General features: G+C 26.1%; 3 protein-coding genes across 4 annotated transcripts; 2 read left to right on the top strand and 1 right to left on the bottom strand.

Annotated features, from left to right (window-relative positions):
* Positions 1-229: 229 nt before the first annotated feature.
* On the top strand, positions 230-9,797 carry LOC130671660 (tetraspanin-11-like). 2 transcript variants are annotated; one of them, XM_057475704.1, is made up of 9 exons: positions 230-422; positions 949-1,150; positions 1,239-1,451; positions 5,109-5,294; positions 5,754-5,876; positions 5,971-6,024; positions 7,818-7,907; positions 9,028-9,111; positions 9,264-9,797. In XM_057475704.1, the coding sequence occupies exons 2-9, from the start codon at positions 1,088-1,090 to the stop codon at positions 9,327-9,329; spliced, it is 879 nt and encodes a 292-aa protein (XP_057331687.1). In that variant the 5' UTR covers positions 230-422; positions 949-1,087; the 3' UTR covers positions 9,330-9,797. The 2 variants fall into 2 exon arrangements, with proteins under 2 accessions (XP_057331687.1, XP_057331688.1); XM_057475705.1 differs by lacking the exon at positions 230-422 and adding an exon at positions 739-876.
* A 470-nt stretch (positions 9,798-10,267) lies between these two features.
* LOC130671659 (carbonic anhydrase 1-like) lies at positions 10,268-13,217 on the bottom strand. Its single transcript, XM_057475703.1, has 5 exons — positions 13,060-13,217; positions 12,694-12,972; positions 12,345-12,601; positions 10,710-10,934; positions 10,268-10,577 (listed from the first exon to the last, which is right to left on the bottom strand). The coding sequence occupies exons 1-5, from the start codon at positions 13,112-13,114 to the stop codon at positions 10,473-10,475; spliced, it is 921 nt and encodes a 306-aa protein (XP_057331686.1). The 5' UTR covers positions 13,115-13,217; the 3' UTR covers positions 10,268-10,472.
* A 61-nt stretch (positions 13,218-13,278) lies between these two features.
* On the top strand, positions 13,279-16,959 carry LOC130671514 (carbonic anhydrase 2-like). Its single transcript, XM_057475440.1, has 6 exons — positions 13,279-13,348; positions 14,821-14,952; positions 15,056-15,200; positions 15,266-15,474; positions 16,355-16,491; positions 16,554-16,959. The coding sequence occupies exons 1-6, from the start codon at positions 13,342-13,344 to the stop codon at positions 16,656-16,658; spliced, it is 735 nt and encodes a 244-aa protein (XP_057331423.1). The 5' UTR covers positions 13,279-13,341; the 3' UTR covers positions 16,659-16,959.
* Positions 16,960-17,287: the final 328 nt, after the last annotated feature.

The following is a 17,287-nucleotide window of genomic DNA, read 5'->3' as shown; positions in this document are numbered from 1 at the left end:
AATAAAATAGCAAAATAAAATAAAAATTTACCCATAATTTAAAAAGTAAAAACAATTTTCTCTAAAATTAAATGAAAATGTAAAACACTGAAAAGCGTCGACGCAGTTTTCACATGACGCAGACGCATCTGTACCATTTGATCAACAATAAACGCGAGCATGTGCGAGAGAATGATGTACATTTAAGTGGGAGAAGAAGGGAAGAGGATAGTATCCACCCGGACAGATGATACTACATCCAGGGTATCGACATGAACCTCGCGCTCAGTAATCCTCGGTCTCTCTAGAACTCAACAACGCGCACACCTTTACATTTTACACTCATCTAAAACGTATATATAAAAGTGCAACAGATATGTGAATTTACTATTTCAAATTCAAAGTTTTGCCTCCGTTAATTTCATCTCAAAAATACTAAATCGGTGAATTTTTAATCTCAAATTCGTTAAAGTTTTAATTTTAAACCAAACCACCTGTTAATTTAAAAATTTTAATATATTGTAATTTATTCACATCGATAATTGATTCAAAATAATTAATTTATTTTATAAAAAGCACCTTTTATGTTAATTAAAGTGCGATATCATCTCTCGGAAAAAATTAATAATCTAGATTATTAAATAAAATATTTTTTTATCATTTTTAATTTAATAATTCATTATTAAATTGCATGATATTACTCATTACTCATTTTATTGTCCATGTAAAACAATACTCTATTATAGTCACAACAAAAAATATATATAATTATACCCGAGTATATATTTTTTGTAAAAAAAAAAAAGTAAAAATAATAATTTAAATTAACGTGAAAAAGTGAGCGATATAAATATATATTATTTATTATATATATTTATTTTAGTCACATTGTCGAGTGTAATTAATTTTTTTGTGACGTTTGTTAATTCAAAAAAAAAATATTAAAATTTATTAATGCCTATTCCATAGCATTGACGTCATACAATTCCCTTGAGAAATGGATTATAAAAGTTAAAGCTGATGGGTTGTTAAGATTTAGGTGAGAAATCTAACGAGGTGAGGGAAGAGCAACAATTGCAAGTTTATTTCAGACAAAATCAATGAGTGGATGACTAATTGCGAGATGAAGCACTTGAAGATAACGGTTTTTATGTTTAATTTAATAATATGGGTAATTAATAATCGAGTGATTTAATTGTTAGCTTTTAGTTTTAATAATTAAATATATATATGTATGTAAAATACTTTGTGTATTGCAGTTAAGTGGATTTATGGTGATTGTTATTGGTACTTGGCTGATATTAGAGCCAAGTAGTGGTCACTTGTTAAACCTATTTGCTAAAAGTATAACACCCCATGATACGGTACAAATACTATCTTATGTATTACTAGGTCACGGATTTATAGTATTGACTGTGGGATTTATTGGATGTCGCGCCTCTTTACATGGCAGCCAGTGTATTTTAGCTGTTGTAAGTAATTTTTAAGTTTTTTTTAAATTATTTATATGACTGGAGGAAGGACTAAAAATAACGACAGAAATTGAGAGTGTAATTAAAAATGTAGACTTTTATTTTATCGTGGGTACGTTTTTTTTTTTTTTAATCAAAAACATAAACAACGCGTGGGAGATAAAAGAAATTGATTTTTTTTCAATGGATTAATTTAAATTTGGATGGGAGTTGTGAGTAATTTTTATGGTTTTTGAGTATGGGCTTGTTGGTACTTATTTTAGAGGAAATTTTTTCATTATTTTACTCAAGTATTTCAGTTAAATTAATTTTAATGTGGACCAAGAATTTTTGAATTATTAAAGCCAGTGAAAGTGGATAATTATTAATGATAATTTATTTTTTTTGTGGAATGGAGGAATAAAATTTTCAATCAAATTTGAAATAATTATAAAAATAAACAATAATTAAAACCCGTACTTAAAAATAATTACTCAAAACAACTAAAATCTACAGGTAATTTATCCTTTTTTTTGTAAACAATACAAATAACGCGTGGATGCAAACAAAACAAATTGGTGATTTTTTATTTTATAAATAACTGTCATGTGTAAAAAACGTTTTCATGTCGTTGTAGTAAAAAAGTTGAGAGTATTGATAATTAAGAGGTATTTAGAGGGTCGAAAAATATTTTTCATGATACCAGCATCGAAATTTAAAGTTTCAGTGTCTCTACAGCCAATCAAAACAACACAATTTAAGTTCATTGCCGCGAATTAATATTAACGTATGCGTAAATTCCGATTGGCTTCAGTGAGTGGGCAGAAAAATTTGTGGTTCGTCCCTTGGGAAGAAACAAATTATTTTCTGCCCACTGACTGAAGACTTTTGCAATTTAAACTCTGATACTTGTCATTTTTTTAATAGTAATTTCAGACCATTAATTTTATTTAAGTAAATGACAGTTCTGTGATTAAGTTTTATAAGAATTAATGTAAATAATAAATAGTATTTATAGTTTCTGCTTAATTATAAATCGCAAATTACAATTTATGCTTACGCTAATAGTTGATGACTAGGACCAGGATTTTTGCTTTTATTTAAAAATAACAATTAATAATTAATGGTGTCAAATTTTGGAATTGCAGTGGAAATATTGGTCGTATAAAAAAATGTTTCAAATAAAAGTTGTAGGAAATTTTATTTTCTAGAGAAAATTTCTCTTATGATTTTTTTATACGACCAATATTTTCACCGTAATTTCAAAATTAAGATTTTCATAATTAACAAAAATTAGAATAATTTATTATGAATCTCAGTTTTGGAATTACGGTGAAAATATTGGTCGTATAGAAAAATCATTAGAGACATTTTTTTTATAAAAATAAATTTCCTACAACTTTTGTTTGAAAAGTTTTTTTATAAGACCAATATTTTCGCCGTAATATTAAACATTTGAACCATTCATTTCGAAGTTAAGGCAAAAATCTTGTCCCTATTGATGACACAATTGGTCTTAAATTAATTTGTTTCTGACTGGCTGCTGACACTGAAACTAAATTCCAGTGCAGGTAATCATGAAAAACTAATGTGTAACTCAGGATGAAATACAATTTCAGACTGTGAGTGATGTCAGCCAACTTCACCCTGGTCTGAAATCGTTTTGTTTCATCCTTGTCACACAATATACTATTTTTATCTGTTTATTTGTTGTTTTAACGTATACTTATCAATCTTTAAAGGTAAAAGTTATTTTTATTTATAAATATCAACAAGTTATCGGCTTTTAACCACCAGGTCTTTATTTAGACCGACGTTAAATCTCCAGTTGCACTTGTCAGATATTTAAACAAAAAAAGCTTTTTAAATCTACAAACATGTTATTGCATCCCCGCGTACGTTTATTTAAACAGATTAATGCTAATGAAAATACCCGCGTCAAAAATTATTTAATTTTTTTTTTTCACTTGCTTTGTAAAATATAAAAGTCATCAATGGATTTGAATTACCATAGCCCTAGAGGATAACATATTCTAAAAGTGTGCGTTTATTCGGTTATTTTTTCGTTACCACGTGGAGCTAATTGTAAACCACTTTCCGTTAGAACCCGGGTCAAAAATAAAACTTGATTCAGGCTCGCTTCACCTTATTTTCTTTGAAGTTACCGATTTGCCGACAATTTTTCGATACGATCTCGACTTTTTTCTCCAATTTTTTCCATCTTAATTTCAACTTATTTCAACTTATTTGTATTTTTTGATCGCTAGTTTGAACTTATTCGTCTTTACTACGAGTACGATAGTCATTCACCTTACTTTTGCCTTGCAGAATCAAGTCGAAAAAAAGTTATTTATTTGCCTTACTTTCGCCTTAATATATAAAAATTATTTCATCTTACCCGAGTCAAAAAACAAATTCTAGTTCAGTCTTCAAAAGCCTCAATTCCTTTGATGTTTTATTTGCCGCCCAGAAAGTAACTCTACTTTAGTACTCAAAATCCTCAATGAGAACTATGAGGTCTAAATGCGAACAATTTATCGATTTTAAATTGTAACTAAGGCCTCAAAATCCTCAACGAATGAAAAGTTATACTTCGGACTTTGAAAAATTTTACGTAGAAAAGGGAGGGGAGAGAATACGTCGAATCAGACTTTTGAGGTTCAAATGCGGATAAAACTATTCCTTTATGTTTTGAGTATTTCGAGGCTCTAATACAGATTTTGTTATTCCAGTTTAGTCCTCAAAGTGGTAAAATTGGTCGTAATTACTACTTTCAGGACTAAACTAGAGGATTTTCTATACTGTTGTCAATCTTAAAATTCTAAATTGATCCTCAAAAATCTCATTGAGAACTTGGAGACTTAAACCCGAATTTGTTTTTTGACTCGGGATAGTTTTGACTTTTTCGCCTTATAATTTAAGTCAAATTAGTCTAAATCAAGTCAATTTCAACTTGATCTTGACTTTTTCGTCTTAAATCGTGACTACGTAAGCCAGTAAAGTCTAAACCAAGACAAAAACTCAATGTATTTCATCCACAGAAAAAATTATCTAATAAATTTTACTCGTTAGTTGTGAGTAAAACTAGGCCTCGATGAAAAATTACTCTTCCGCTTCTAGATACCGTTCAATTATCGGGTAGAAAAACCCAATTTTGAGTAGCTCTTAAATGAAAAATAGTAAAAAATAAAACAAAAGGAATCAGTTTTTATTCTTTCCATATATGTTTTGTTTTTGGCCCAGGATTACTCAAAATTGCAGGGTAAATTTTATCAAAAACCTCTCCGTGTATGTCCGTAAAAACAAAGTCGAGTTTGTTTTGTGAAAAACGGCTCCAAATTTCGACTTGTTAAACCAAGTCTAAATCAAGTTTTATTTTTGGGTATCAGGCGTTTTGAGCACCTGACAAAATATCCCCGACAAAATATCTCCGGACAAAATATCTCCATGAAAAGAAAGCAAAAATAGTGAAAAAAGCCAAAAAAACTGACACAAAACTGGGGATATTTTGTCCAGAGATATTTTGTCAGGTGCTCAAAACGCATGGAACCTAATTTTTGACCCGGAAATGATTATTTATACTACAAACTGGTTAAAAAAAAAATTTTAGTCCTTCCAGCAGTGAAATGTTTTTGTTGCTTAATGTAAAAAATAATTATTCTTTGGTTTAATTTATAGTATATTGCAATGCTTGTTGGATTAATAGTTTGTGAATTAGTGACCGCGGCCGTCGGTGGTTTTCTCTCTTATCGTGCAGTTACTGGATTGGAAAATAGATTATTAGAACGATTAGCTGATCATTATGGTCACGATCGGACAAGTGATATCGCATTTAGCCAAAGTCTTGATTTTGCACAGTATAAGGTATTTCATTACTACCATTAACCCAATTACTTTATTAGCTATTCCATTCATTAAATTAATTACTCAATTATCACTTAGTTTTTTTTTTTTCATATATTTAAAATAATTCAAAATTAGCGCCAATTTTTTTTCGCTCACTTCATTATACCACCGCTAAAAATCAGAATTAATTAATTTATCATAATTGATTGCCGTCAATCTGTTAAATTAATAATCTGCTAATTATAAAATTTAAAAGAAAAAGTATTTTTTTAATCACATGCTGACATCAATTCATAAATCATTGATTTGTTTATTTATTTGAATTGATTAAAAATTATAATTGTAACTAAAAATAGTTAAATTTGAACTTGAGTATTTACAAAATAGAATAAAATGTAATGCAATAGAAATGAAGTGGATGTGTAATGATACTATCAGTAGGCAATTAAATAATTAATGAATAAATTAAAATTATAGTTTAATTGTTGCGGTATTTACGGCGATGGTGATTACAATGGTACTGCATGGTGGAGAGATGGAAGGATATCCGGACTTAAAAGGCAGGTTCCTCTTACTTGTTGCATACTTAAAAATCACGAGGTATTTAAATATTTATATTTTCAAAGTTTATCTTTATAAAATATGCAAACTATTCGCTTAACTTTGTTGTTATTGTTGTTTATTTTAAATCCAGGCGAAAAATACCGGAAGTCCTATGAGCGTTGTCGCACGAGTTTTTCATAAAGACGTTAGTATTTTTTTTTTTTTTTAAATAAAAATCATGATACTAAAGTTAGCTGACGTCTAATAATTTTTGGAATTTTTGAAGAACTATAAATAATAAAAAAAAAATATTTGAAATAATTGCACTTGTAGATATTTTTATTTTCTACATGTGCATATTTTTAGATTTTTTTTTTTTGTAATTAATTAGTAGAAAAAAAATTCAAAAATTATTAATTGTCTGCTAACATCGGGATCATATAGAAATCAGTTGGAAAATGAATTTCAAAAATCTTCAGTTTGCGTAAGAAAAAAAAATAAATTACAATAAGGGAGGAAGTAAAATTGGACCCGAAAAAATTTGATTGTATTACAAAATTTTATTTTGTTTGAGAAAAATTTCAATTAAACAGGATGGCCACGAACCGGGAAAACCGGGAATATAGGGAATTATCAGGGAATTTAATGCAACCGGGAAATATTATGGAAATGTCAGGGAATTTCAAAAAGTATCCGGGAATTAAATTGTAGCAGTTCAAAATTTTAAAAAATTTCAATTATACACTAGTTATAAAATTAAGGGTTATTAAAAAAATTTCAAATTTTAAAGTGATTTTCAACAGGTTGTAACTCGAAGGAAAATGGTCATACGACAAAAACAAAAAAAGCAAATTGTAGGTTCAAGTATCTAGTTTTCTGATCTGATCTTTAAAATTTTTTATTATGTGCGATTCCGGAGTAATTCTAAGAAAACTATCGAAAAAGAAATTTACCAAATTTTTGCTCGTCTTAAAAACGGTCTTCGAGCTTCAATTAATTTTTTTCGATAATTATGATTGATTTTTTATTGCTCCGAATCCGTGCATAATAAAAAAATTTAAAGACCCAGATCAAAAAATTCGACACTTGAAGCTACAGTTTGACTTTTTGTTTTTATCGTACGACCATTTTCCTTCGAGTTACAAACTGTTGAAAATTACTAAAAAATTTGAAATTTTTTGAATATCCGTTAATTTTTGTAACCAGTGTATTTTTAATTTATTTAAATCATAAAATTTCTTATTAAATATTTTAACTTATACAATTTTAACATCGAATAATCAAAAGTAGGCAATATTAATTTATTTTATTGCCATTTTTGATGGTTTCTCGCATAATTTAATTATCAAATTTAATTATTAGAAATGAAAATATCATAAATACTTTGAATATCTAAATGATACGAATAAAATTTTTAAATCAGGGAAAAATGTGAAGAACTTTACTGGAAAACCGGAAAATATCAGGGAAATTTGAAATAATTTCGTTGTGGCCACCCTGTTAAATATTAAAAATAAAAATTTCTATGGCTGATTTGAGCCTTCAAATTTTTTTTTAAATTTCTTAAAATGCCTCAGATCTTTGTAAATTTGAATAAAAATTTTTGGCAGCCCATTTTACCCCTTGTAATTTATTGAAAATTTAATGAACTCCGTTTTATCCTGCAATTTTATTCTCTATTGTGTTGTATCTTTTTTTTTAAATATAAAAATTTCCAATAAATTCTTGTTCCATACCCCAATAATGAAATTCCTTTTTATTAAAAAAAATTTCAAAAGATTCGATACATAAAATAATTAAAAAAAAAAAAAATTATTAGCTAACTATTAATTGCCCGGCGTTTAAAAAAATTAACATCCAGAAAAGTGAATAATTAAAAATGTAAATTTAATTTAAACGCGGGAAAATTATTTAAAATCATTTTCCAACTTATTAATAAACTTGTGATTTAATTAAAACTCCGAAAAATTAAAATAAAATTGAAAAATAATAATTTAGAATGAACCATGGTTACATCCGCAACCAAAAGATGAAACAGCTTGCCAAGCAACTGATCCAGAAGCTCACATAGAGTACAGAAATAAAATAGTAAGTAATGATTTATAATTTATATCGCGTCACTAATGCCAAAAAGAAATATTTTTATACGCCCTTTTGGCTTTAGCCCCTTAGTTTAAAACCAAAAAGGCGTATAAGTTTTTTCTCAATCATATTGTAGACTTATCCAAAGCTGAAAATTTTTTTTTTTTAATTTTAAACTGAAAAAAAGCAATTCGGCGTCCGAAATGGAATCAGATTTTTCATTATTTTTTTAGTTTAAAGTTTCAAAATCAAATTAAGTTTTTTGATATTGGGTGCATGCGGAAATGCACTAGCTCTAGCTCTAGCCAAGCGTTGCCATATAGTGAAAGCTGGAGCATTTCTGAATGCAACCATTTTTTATTAATTTCGAGCTCAAAAACCTCGAAAAATTAAATAATTTGAAAATTTAAATTGCCGCCTTTTTTTAAAAACTCGACCAATTTTTAAATTTTTGAATTTGATCGATAATTGGCTAAAAAATGAGTATATTAAATTTCATAATCATCCGTCAAAGAAATTTAAAAAATATAACAATGACATTTTTACCATAATACACAAATCTATCAAGTAACTTTGAATCTTTAATAAAATTCGATGAGTTATCGTGAAATAAAATACAAAAAAACAAAAATATATCTTATTTTAATGATATTCAAAGTAAATAGAAAAAATTTTCAGTTACCGTTAAAAAAAAAAATTTTTTACTTTCGCGAGCAAAATGGGGTACCCCCTAAAAAAGGTAAAAAAAAAAATTTCTAGATTTTAAATGAATTTGATTGTTAAATTTTGTTGTACGTAATTTACATGAAGAAAAATTATATTTTACATGATTATTAGATACAAAAAAAGAAAAAAAAATTTTAATAGTTTTTATCATAAAACAAGTCTAATATTTTACAACTGACAATTGATTTTTTAAAAAGTTTAACAAAAAATATTCAAAATAATGCTCAATTATATTTACAAAAGTGGTTTTGGAATGTTAAAAAAACATTTAAAAAATAAAATTTTTTTTTATAAAATTTAAGGGGTACCCCGTTTCGGTCCCCTCCCCTCTTCCCCTATATACATTTTTAAATAATTATTTTAAATGAAATGTATAATCAATAATATTTTTAATTAACAGGGATGCCTTGAAAGAGCGACAAATTGGCTTCGTAATGAAAGTTTAAAGCTTGTGTTCCTCGGCATGGGTATGGCAGGTATTCAGGTAAATCATCAGTACATTTATATTAAATTGCTAATATTAATATTTAATTAAATAACTTTTGATGGAGTTTAAAATGAATTAAAATTAAAATTATCATAATTAAAAATCTATTGAAATAATAATTAACAATAATAATATAAATATATTTATAGACACTGGGAATAATAACAGCAACGATATTATGTCAGACATTCCGCGAGCACGATCCAGATAATTGATTACAATAAAAAAATACACTGCCGTTTATTTTTGGATAACATCGCGACGGTAAATAATAAATAATAAATTAAATTTAAAATTAAAAATTTAAATTTCTGTGTTCGACGTAGCGCGTACGTACTTTCGTACATTTGTACGAATGTTCGTACTTACGATAGAACTATAGAAACAATTTAGCGGAGAGTATTCAGATGGTAAAATAATAATAATAAATATGTCAATCAATTTATTTTCGATTAATTAAATAAATAAATAATATATTTAATTGTCAATTTAAACGATAACTCAGTTTACTTTTTTCAATTTCATTTTACTATTTAATTAAACATTCAACTCATTACTCATTACTGTTAACTTTTAATTATCGATTGTTCAAATTTATTTCAAATCTATTATATATATTTGTAATGTAATATATTGTTTAATAATAATTGATAAGTTAATAAATATATTAATAGGGGTATTCAAATAGTATTTGAATTTAATTGAATCGAAAATTTAAATTCGATTTAAAATTAAAATCAAATAAATTAATTTTTTAATTATTCGATTTGAATTTAAATTTTTAATTTTTTAAATCGCGTGATAAATTTTTTTTCAAATTAATTTGAATTTTTATAATAATTTAAATTTTTAAAAATCATTTAAAAACTGACAAATAAATTTAAAAAAATAATTCGATTAAAAAAAAAAAATTGTGAGTACAAATTATTTGTAGACCCCTATTTATATATATTAATTATTTATATTTGTATATAAAAATATTTATTGAAAAAATAATAATCGCGTCCAATGCAGCCTTTTGAAGTATTTTTTGCATTTTAAAATATATATGTGAGAAAATATAAAACGAATAAGTGAAGCTTATGAGGATGACAAAATATAAATAAAAAAAAAAATAAATAAATATATAAATTATTTTTAATATAAAGATCCGATGATTTAAAGCACATATATTTTCTATACATCGCTCGATTTTTTTTTAATTAATTAAAAAAAAAAAAGTAATTATTTTCGTGTACAGTAAAATAAAGTGTAAAAAAGAATTGTCTATATATATAATATATGTATAGTAATAATAATAAAAAAAAATAAATATGTATACATATATATATATTTATAATGGTCTGTACACTTTAAATTTAATTTAATTCGTGGAAATAAATATCCCGATCATTTAATAATAATTTAGGTCTTGGGTTATTAATTATTGGACCACATGAATGTACTTTACGAAATTGAGCCATCTAAAAATATAAATAAAATGTAAATGTAAATGTAAATTATTTAAATTAATATGTAAGTGGAAAATGAATAATTATAAATATTGATGTTAATAAATGAATATAATTTATGTTGATGACAAATAAAAAAATTACTTGAAACGAAGACACGCCGAGTAATTTTGATTGAATAATCCATGTCACTATTTCAGAGTACGGGGGCTGTGCTAACGATCCATTGTAGCTATAGAATTTGCTTTCGAATAATGGAAATAAAGTGTCGAGGTAGAATGGAGGTATGTAGACTTTTGTGTTTGCGTCAGTGACACGTGACAAATTTGTTATTATCGGGTCCAAGGTACTGTTATCATTATCTCCCTTCTATTTTAGTATTATTAAATTTTAATTTTTAATTTGCTTATTTTTTTTTAAATGTTAAAATAGATATTTTATTTTTTTAGCGAAAGAAAAAAAATTTGATTATTTAATTATGACGTTTGTCTAGTTCCGTTATATTGACTCATTAGAGATTGCAAAGTTTTCCTTTTGATCATTGTTTGATGAAAGAGAGTTATTAATTTTTATAGAAATGAATTTTTTTTAGTTTTAATTAAAAATTTATTTTAATAAGTAATTATTTTTTTAATTATTGAGACTTGAAGGAAATTAATTTTTTTTCAATAAACAATTATTGTCTGTATTAATATGACGCTTTTCTTAAATAAAAACAATGTGGGCAAAATGGGTCGTCTAACAAAAATTAAATTAATTGTCAATTTATTGAAGTTATAATTTGAATTTAAATAAAAAATTTGCCCCATGTTGATTTTGCTTTGCCGCAGATTCAATTATAAAAATTTTGACTTGCCCATTTTTCCCTTTTATTTAATTACCAATTAAGTCATCAAAAAATTATTAATTTTTAAATAGAAATTTGAAAAAATATTCAAAAAATTTAAAAATGAAATCTAATTCTATATCATTATAGTGCTGTCATCAACTAAACCCCAAACGAGGTAAAATGGACCGTCTAAAATTTAAATCAACTGTAAACTTATTGAAGTAAAAATTTTGATACTGAAGTTAGCAGACGTCTAATAATTTTTGAACCTTTTTAAAAGCGATAAATTATAAATAAAAAATATTTTTAAAAATTGCACCTATAGTTTTTTAAATTTTCTACATGTGCATTTTTTTAGTTTTCATTTTTTTGCAATTGATTTGTTGGGAAAAAAATCCAAAAATTTTTAATTGTCTGTTAGCTTCAGGATCATAAAAACTTTTATTAAATTTTCAAAAAATTTTTGACAATGGCTCAATTTGCCCCATGTCTACTTTAGTTTTTCGCAGATTCAAAAAAAAAAAAATGTAATTTATCCACTTTCTCCCCCCCCCCTCCTTAATTACCCGTCATTTTAAAAGTTCATAATTTTTAAATAAAAATTTGAAAAAATATTTAAAAAATTTTAATTAAAAATATAATTTCTACTTCATTATAGTGCTGTCATTAATTAAACTTCAAGTGAGGTAAAATGGGCCACTTAGAAAAATTAAAATAATCCTCAATCTATTGAATTAAACATCACAAAAAATTTTGACCATGGCCCAATTTCTCTCAGTCCATTTCCCTCCTTTTCAATAAAAAAAAAATCAACTCCAAAATTTCTAGTGACCCATTTTTCCCTAATTTTCTAACAAACATCGCTCGCAAAATAAAATCTATTAATTAATAAAATAATTATTTGAATAAAAAGTAACTTTGAAAAAAAATATAAATCATTTTTCACTGACCTCGAATAAAAATGAAACAATAGCTACTGATTCTTTATTTTTTGAAACAATAGCATCCTCAAGGCTATCATATTCAGCTTTAATATGAACCAACTGCATTTCAAGTGGATATCGCATGCTATCTATTGTATGTTGGCTACCATTATCATCAGTTAATCCCCAATTTAATATTATTGAGTTAAAATGATACGAGCCCTTTAGTGGGCCACCGACAATACGCGGACGCACTCCTCTCGACCAAAAACTTCGTACTACAACTTGTAATTAATTAATAAATTACTTAAATTATCATTCTGATAATAAATAATATTACATTAGATTAGATTTAATTAAATAAATTAGTAATTACTTGAGCTTCCATCGTTTGTCATTGTCATGGCAACTGGTTGGGATGAGTATCCGTGCCATTTTAATGGCTCGCAAAGTTCGATTACAGCAACGCGACGAGTTTCTATATCAATCGGCAATCGATTTGAACCCTCGACAACTGATTCTGATTCTGATTTATCATCTGGGTTTGTACAATCGATACCACTATCGATAATTACATTCAATGGAGAATTTATGGGATCATTCTCGCTAGTTGTCAATAATTTTGTCCGTTCCAATATTTCAGATATTAAAAATCCTATGGGTTTGTTTATTTTTTTAATTAGTTAGCTAATTAATTTAATGAAAATTCTTTTTTATAATTAATTTTAAAAATTGTAAATACCCGCTAGTAAAATACTTCCACATGAAATTAAAAAATCTAAAAGTGTAAAGTCCATGACTGATTTTTTTTTAAGTTTTTAATTTTAATTAATAAAATGTAATTTGGATTTCACAAGAATTTAGTAAAACTGAAAATTTTTTAATTTTATATATATACAAAATAATAAATTTATTTAATTTAATTATATATGTAATAAAATAAATGAATATTACCAAAAACATTTGAACCAAAATAATAAATAAATAAATAAATAAATATGTGGCCGAAGAAAAATTTTAAAAAATGGAAGGTAATATTTCATAATTTAATTACTGCAGTGTAAAAAATTTGCGGAGTGAATGCGGAGTGGATGACTTTTTATTTATTTAATTCCCGCGGAGTGAATTTCACTCCGAAGGAGAGTTTCGGAAAATATCAATTATAAAAAAAATTACTAATACATAGTGAGCTTGGGTCTTTGATATTTAGACATTTCTATTGAGTACAGAAATAATTACGAGCTCCCTTTCCATATGAATCTTTTATTTGAGAAACCCCATAAGTCAAGAAAACAAAATTTTTCAGGAAACACAAAAAACATTTTTTTGGAAAAATTTGACATTAAAATAATAAATAAATAATTGAACACAATAATGTTAGCGTCTCTGAAAAAGATTCCAACAAGAAAAATTTAATTTTTTAACTGAAACTACTTAAAAAAATTATTTAAAGTTGATTGACTTATGGGGTTTCTCAACCAAACGGAAAAAAAAGTTATAAAATCATTGTTTTTTTAAATGTTTCCACTCAAATCATTTATTAGACTGATAAATTGAAGTATTAAATATGTATTTGAACTCTGAAACTCAGAAATTACAAAAAATTATAATTAATTTAAACATTTTAATTAGTCATATAACAGTCAACAATAAAACAACATTTGAAATTAATTTCCCAAAAAAGCGCGAATTTTAAATAAAAAAAAAAAAAATGATTTCTGTAAAACTAAAACGACATATGTTTATTTGGGTCATTGACTTATGGGGTTTCTCAATTAAATGAAATTGCCGTCACCCCGTTAATTTTTTTTAAACGCTGATTTGATGCATAATTTGATTTATTTCTATGGAGGGACATCCAAAGAACCCAAAAATGCAAAAAACCCAATTTCGTAAAAAACATGACTTATGGGGTTTCTCAAATAAACGATTCATATACTAACGCGAAATTATTTTTAAAAATTATAAGCAGCTGATAATAAAACTTTAACAAATATAATTCCACTGAGTCACAAACTGTCGAATGACTTACATCAACCATACCACGAAATAACATTTCATATTGCACCGAAATATAAAATATTCCCATGAAAACTATGTCACTATAGCTATTCAATAATTTAATATTTTCACTATGTATTATATATATGAAATTATAATTTAGTGATTTACTAAAACATTTTATAAATTAAAAATATAATATTCTAAGTTTAATTATTAATATCTCAATGAATTATTTATTTAAATAATTATTTTTCTAATTAACAGCTGTTTCTATTAAATATAAATTTATTTAAGTATTAAAACTCCGGACCGGAGTGAATGCGGATTTAAATAAAATCTGCGTCACTCCGAAATCCCTCCGGCCATAAAAAAATCCCTATTCACTCCTTATGCGGGTTGATTTTTTTTAAACTCCAGAACTTGAAATAAAATCCGTATTCACTCCCGATTTTTCACAATGTAATTTATTTATTTTTATAATTTAAAATATAAATGGTAGGATACAGGACAAATAAATCACCGATAAATATAGACGACAAACAAACAAAATTAAAAAAATATTCCCCTTTAATAATGACAGGACATTGGATCAAAGGAGGAGAAGCTCTACTAGTGAATAATAGCGAAACAGGTAATTATACGTGTACATAAATCTATCAAGCTCGATAACAATACGATAATAATAATAATAGTATGAATAATTAGCCAACTATTATTAAATAATAAATTAACAGCAATTATTCAATTAATTGGCGATCGAATGGCTTCGACAATCACCGGCGGCCCTTTGCTCAATGACGAATTTAAATTTTCAAATGTACATTTTCATTGGGGTGAATGTGATTCCGACGGTTCTGAACATCAAATCAATGGGGCCTCGTAATTATTTGGTTTTCAAGTTTTCATTGTCAACTAATTTATTTACTCATACTTTACTGTAACAGGTATTCGATGGAAGCACATGTAGTTCATTACAATAGTAAATATAAAAAATTAAACGAGTGTTTTAAACACAAAGATGGACTTTGTGTACTTGTATATTTTTTTTTGGTAACTAGCGACGCTGATTTAAAAAGTAATCCGTATACTGAAGAAATAGTTAAACATTTAAAGTTTATACAAAATTCTCACACGAGCACGAATATTCCTACAAGTAAATTTATTTTTCATTTCGCTTGAGGTTAAATTTGCAGAAAAAATTTTCATGCACAAAATGGTTTCATAAGAATTTTTGTTTTTTTTTTTAATTATGCGGGTAAATGCAATTATGAGGTCTAACTTTTTTTCCAGAATAAAATTTTGAGAAATTGAAAATTATAAAATATCAAAGTAATTTCTGCTTATTTGATATTTTATTAAAATTTGAAAACGAAAAAATTTTTGAATCCAATTTCCAATTTCTCAAAATTTTCAGAAATGAAAAAAAATTTTGAGAAGTCTACGGTGTCCGTGGCGCCACCAAACGATCGAGGATTCTTCAAATAGCTATAACTTCTTCAAAAATGGACTAATTCAGACGTTTTTTTTTTCAAAATTTTCGTCTTCAAATGCATTTTTCGAAAAAAAATACAAAAAAAATTAAAGATATTAAAATCTATGAAATATTTCACTTTTTTGAAAAAATCGCATTTTTCTCGAAATTCATTTTTCTCAAAAACTAAGTGAGATATCGAAAAATTTGATTCTTTAAGAAAGTCTTATTTCGTCTTCTACAAGAATTCACGGTCATTTAACGGCGCCACGGAAGCCGTAGAATCACCAAAATTTTTCATGATTAAGTTCCTAAATTTTTTTTTTTTTGCCGACCTATTTTGCCCGATTAATTTAAAAACCACCAGATTAATTAAATATAAAGTAATTATTTGACAACTAAAAAGTAAATCGAGTCCTACTTTTAATGAAATTAATTTAAAAAAAAAAAACTAATTAAAAATCTCAGAGTCCTGATTAATTTATAGTCCAATAATTCAAAGACTTCTTTCTCATTTATTTTATTGTTTTTTTCTAAGGACTTGTAATTTAATTTATTACAGATGTACTCTACTGGATGCGCGAAGCAATATATTGCTCAAAATACTACACTTACTCAGGTTCTTATCACATAAAAACAGATCCCGAGTGTGTTATATGGATTGTATTTCCATTAATAATTCCCGTTACTTCCTATCAAGTAAAAAACTTTATCCCTCAACACTAAAAATAAATAAAATAAATAAATAAATTTATTTTCAGGTAAACGAATTTCGTAAATTGAAAAATAATAATGAAAAAATATTAAACAATTGTAATAAATTAAATACAATTAATACCATCCAAGTGTCCGCTATCTACAATTAAGGTAATTAATTTACACGAAGATTAAAAATTTAAAAAACTCAACCCAAAATTAATGTAAAAAAAAATTTATTTAAATTTATTCTGAAAATAAAATTTTTTTTTTTTCTAATTTAACAAGTTTTTGTCATGCAAGAGATGATACTCATATTTAACTTGACATGTAGTACTCAACTTTTATAATTTGAATAAAGAAACAGACTTTTGCACTAGATGAGAGGACATCACAATGTTTTCTAATAAGTTTAGTCTCTCGACCTTAAATTTATTCAGATTATACGCCAGTGGAATTAAAATTATCTTTGTATTCATGCACCGAAAAGTTCTGGCTTTAAAATATATTTCAAGTATTAAACTTTTAAATCCTAAGTAGCAATTATATTAAATAAGATAAGAAGAATAGAGTCCACTCTTTATGCTTCGCCTTCGGAATGTGCAATCTTAAGATCTGCCGGAAACTTTTCATAAAAATAAATAAAAATTTTATCAAATTATCTAGTAATTTAGAGGTAGTACTGTTAGTTTTTTAAGTACTGGTCGAAATTTAATCATATTTTTTATATAACTACACTGTAAAAAAATACTGATGTAAGAAGACGTTATCCCGGTGTTAAAATTACACCGGTAGCGGT

The sequence above is a fragment of the Microplitis mediator genome, chromosome 7 (assembly GCF_029852145.1).
Source record: "Microplitis mediator isolate UGA2020A chromosome 7, iyMicMedi2.1, whole genome shotgun sequence".
In the NCBI taxonomy this organism is placed as follows: domain Eukaryota; kingdom Metazoa; phylum Arthropoda; class Insecta; order Hymenoptera; family Braconidae; genus Microplitis; species Microplitis mediator.
The sequence above is the reverse complement of the archived record's forward strand: the minus strand, read 5'-3'. Positions and strand labels throughout refer to the sequence as shown.

Coding starts and splice junctions, on each gene's coding strand:
- LOC130671659 (XM_057475703.1), bottom strand. CDS start 13,114: ATGGACTTTACACTTTTAGATTTTTTAATTTCATGTGGAAGTATTTTA. Junction 12,973..13,059: donor TGGAAGTATTTTACTAGCGG/GTATTTACAATT, acceptor ACAAACCCATAG/GATTTTTAATATCTGAAATA. Junction 10,578..10,709: donor TCGGCGTGTCTTCGTTTCAA/GTAATTTTTTTA, acceptor TTATATTTTTAG/ATGGCTCAATTTCGTAAAGT.
- LOC130671514 (XM_057475440.1), top strand. Junction 15,201..15,265: donor CATCAAATCAATGGGGCCTC/GTAATTATTTGG, acceptor TTACTGTAACAG/GTATTCGATGGAAGCACATG. Junction 16,492..16,553: donor TTCCCGTTACTTCCTATCAA/GTAAAAAACTTT, acceptor ATTTATTTTCAG/GTAAACGAATTTCGTAAATT.
- LOC130671660 (XM_057475704.1), top strand. CDS start 1,088: ATGACTAATTGCGAGATGAAGCACTTGAAGATAACGGTTTTTATGTTT. Junction 5,877..5,970: donor GCATACTTAAAAATCACGAG/GTATTTAAATAT, acceptor TTTTAAATCCAG/GCGAAAAATACCGGAAGTCC. Junction 7,908..9,027: donor TAGAGTACAGAAATAAAATA/GTAAGTAATGAT, acceptor TTTAATTAACAG/GGATGCCTTGAAAGAGCGAC.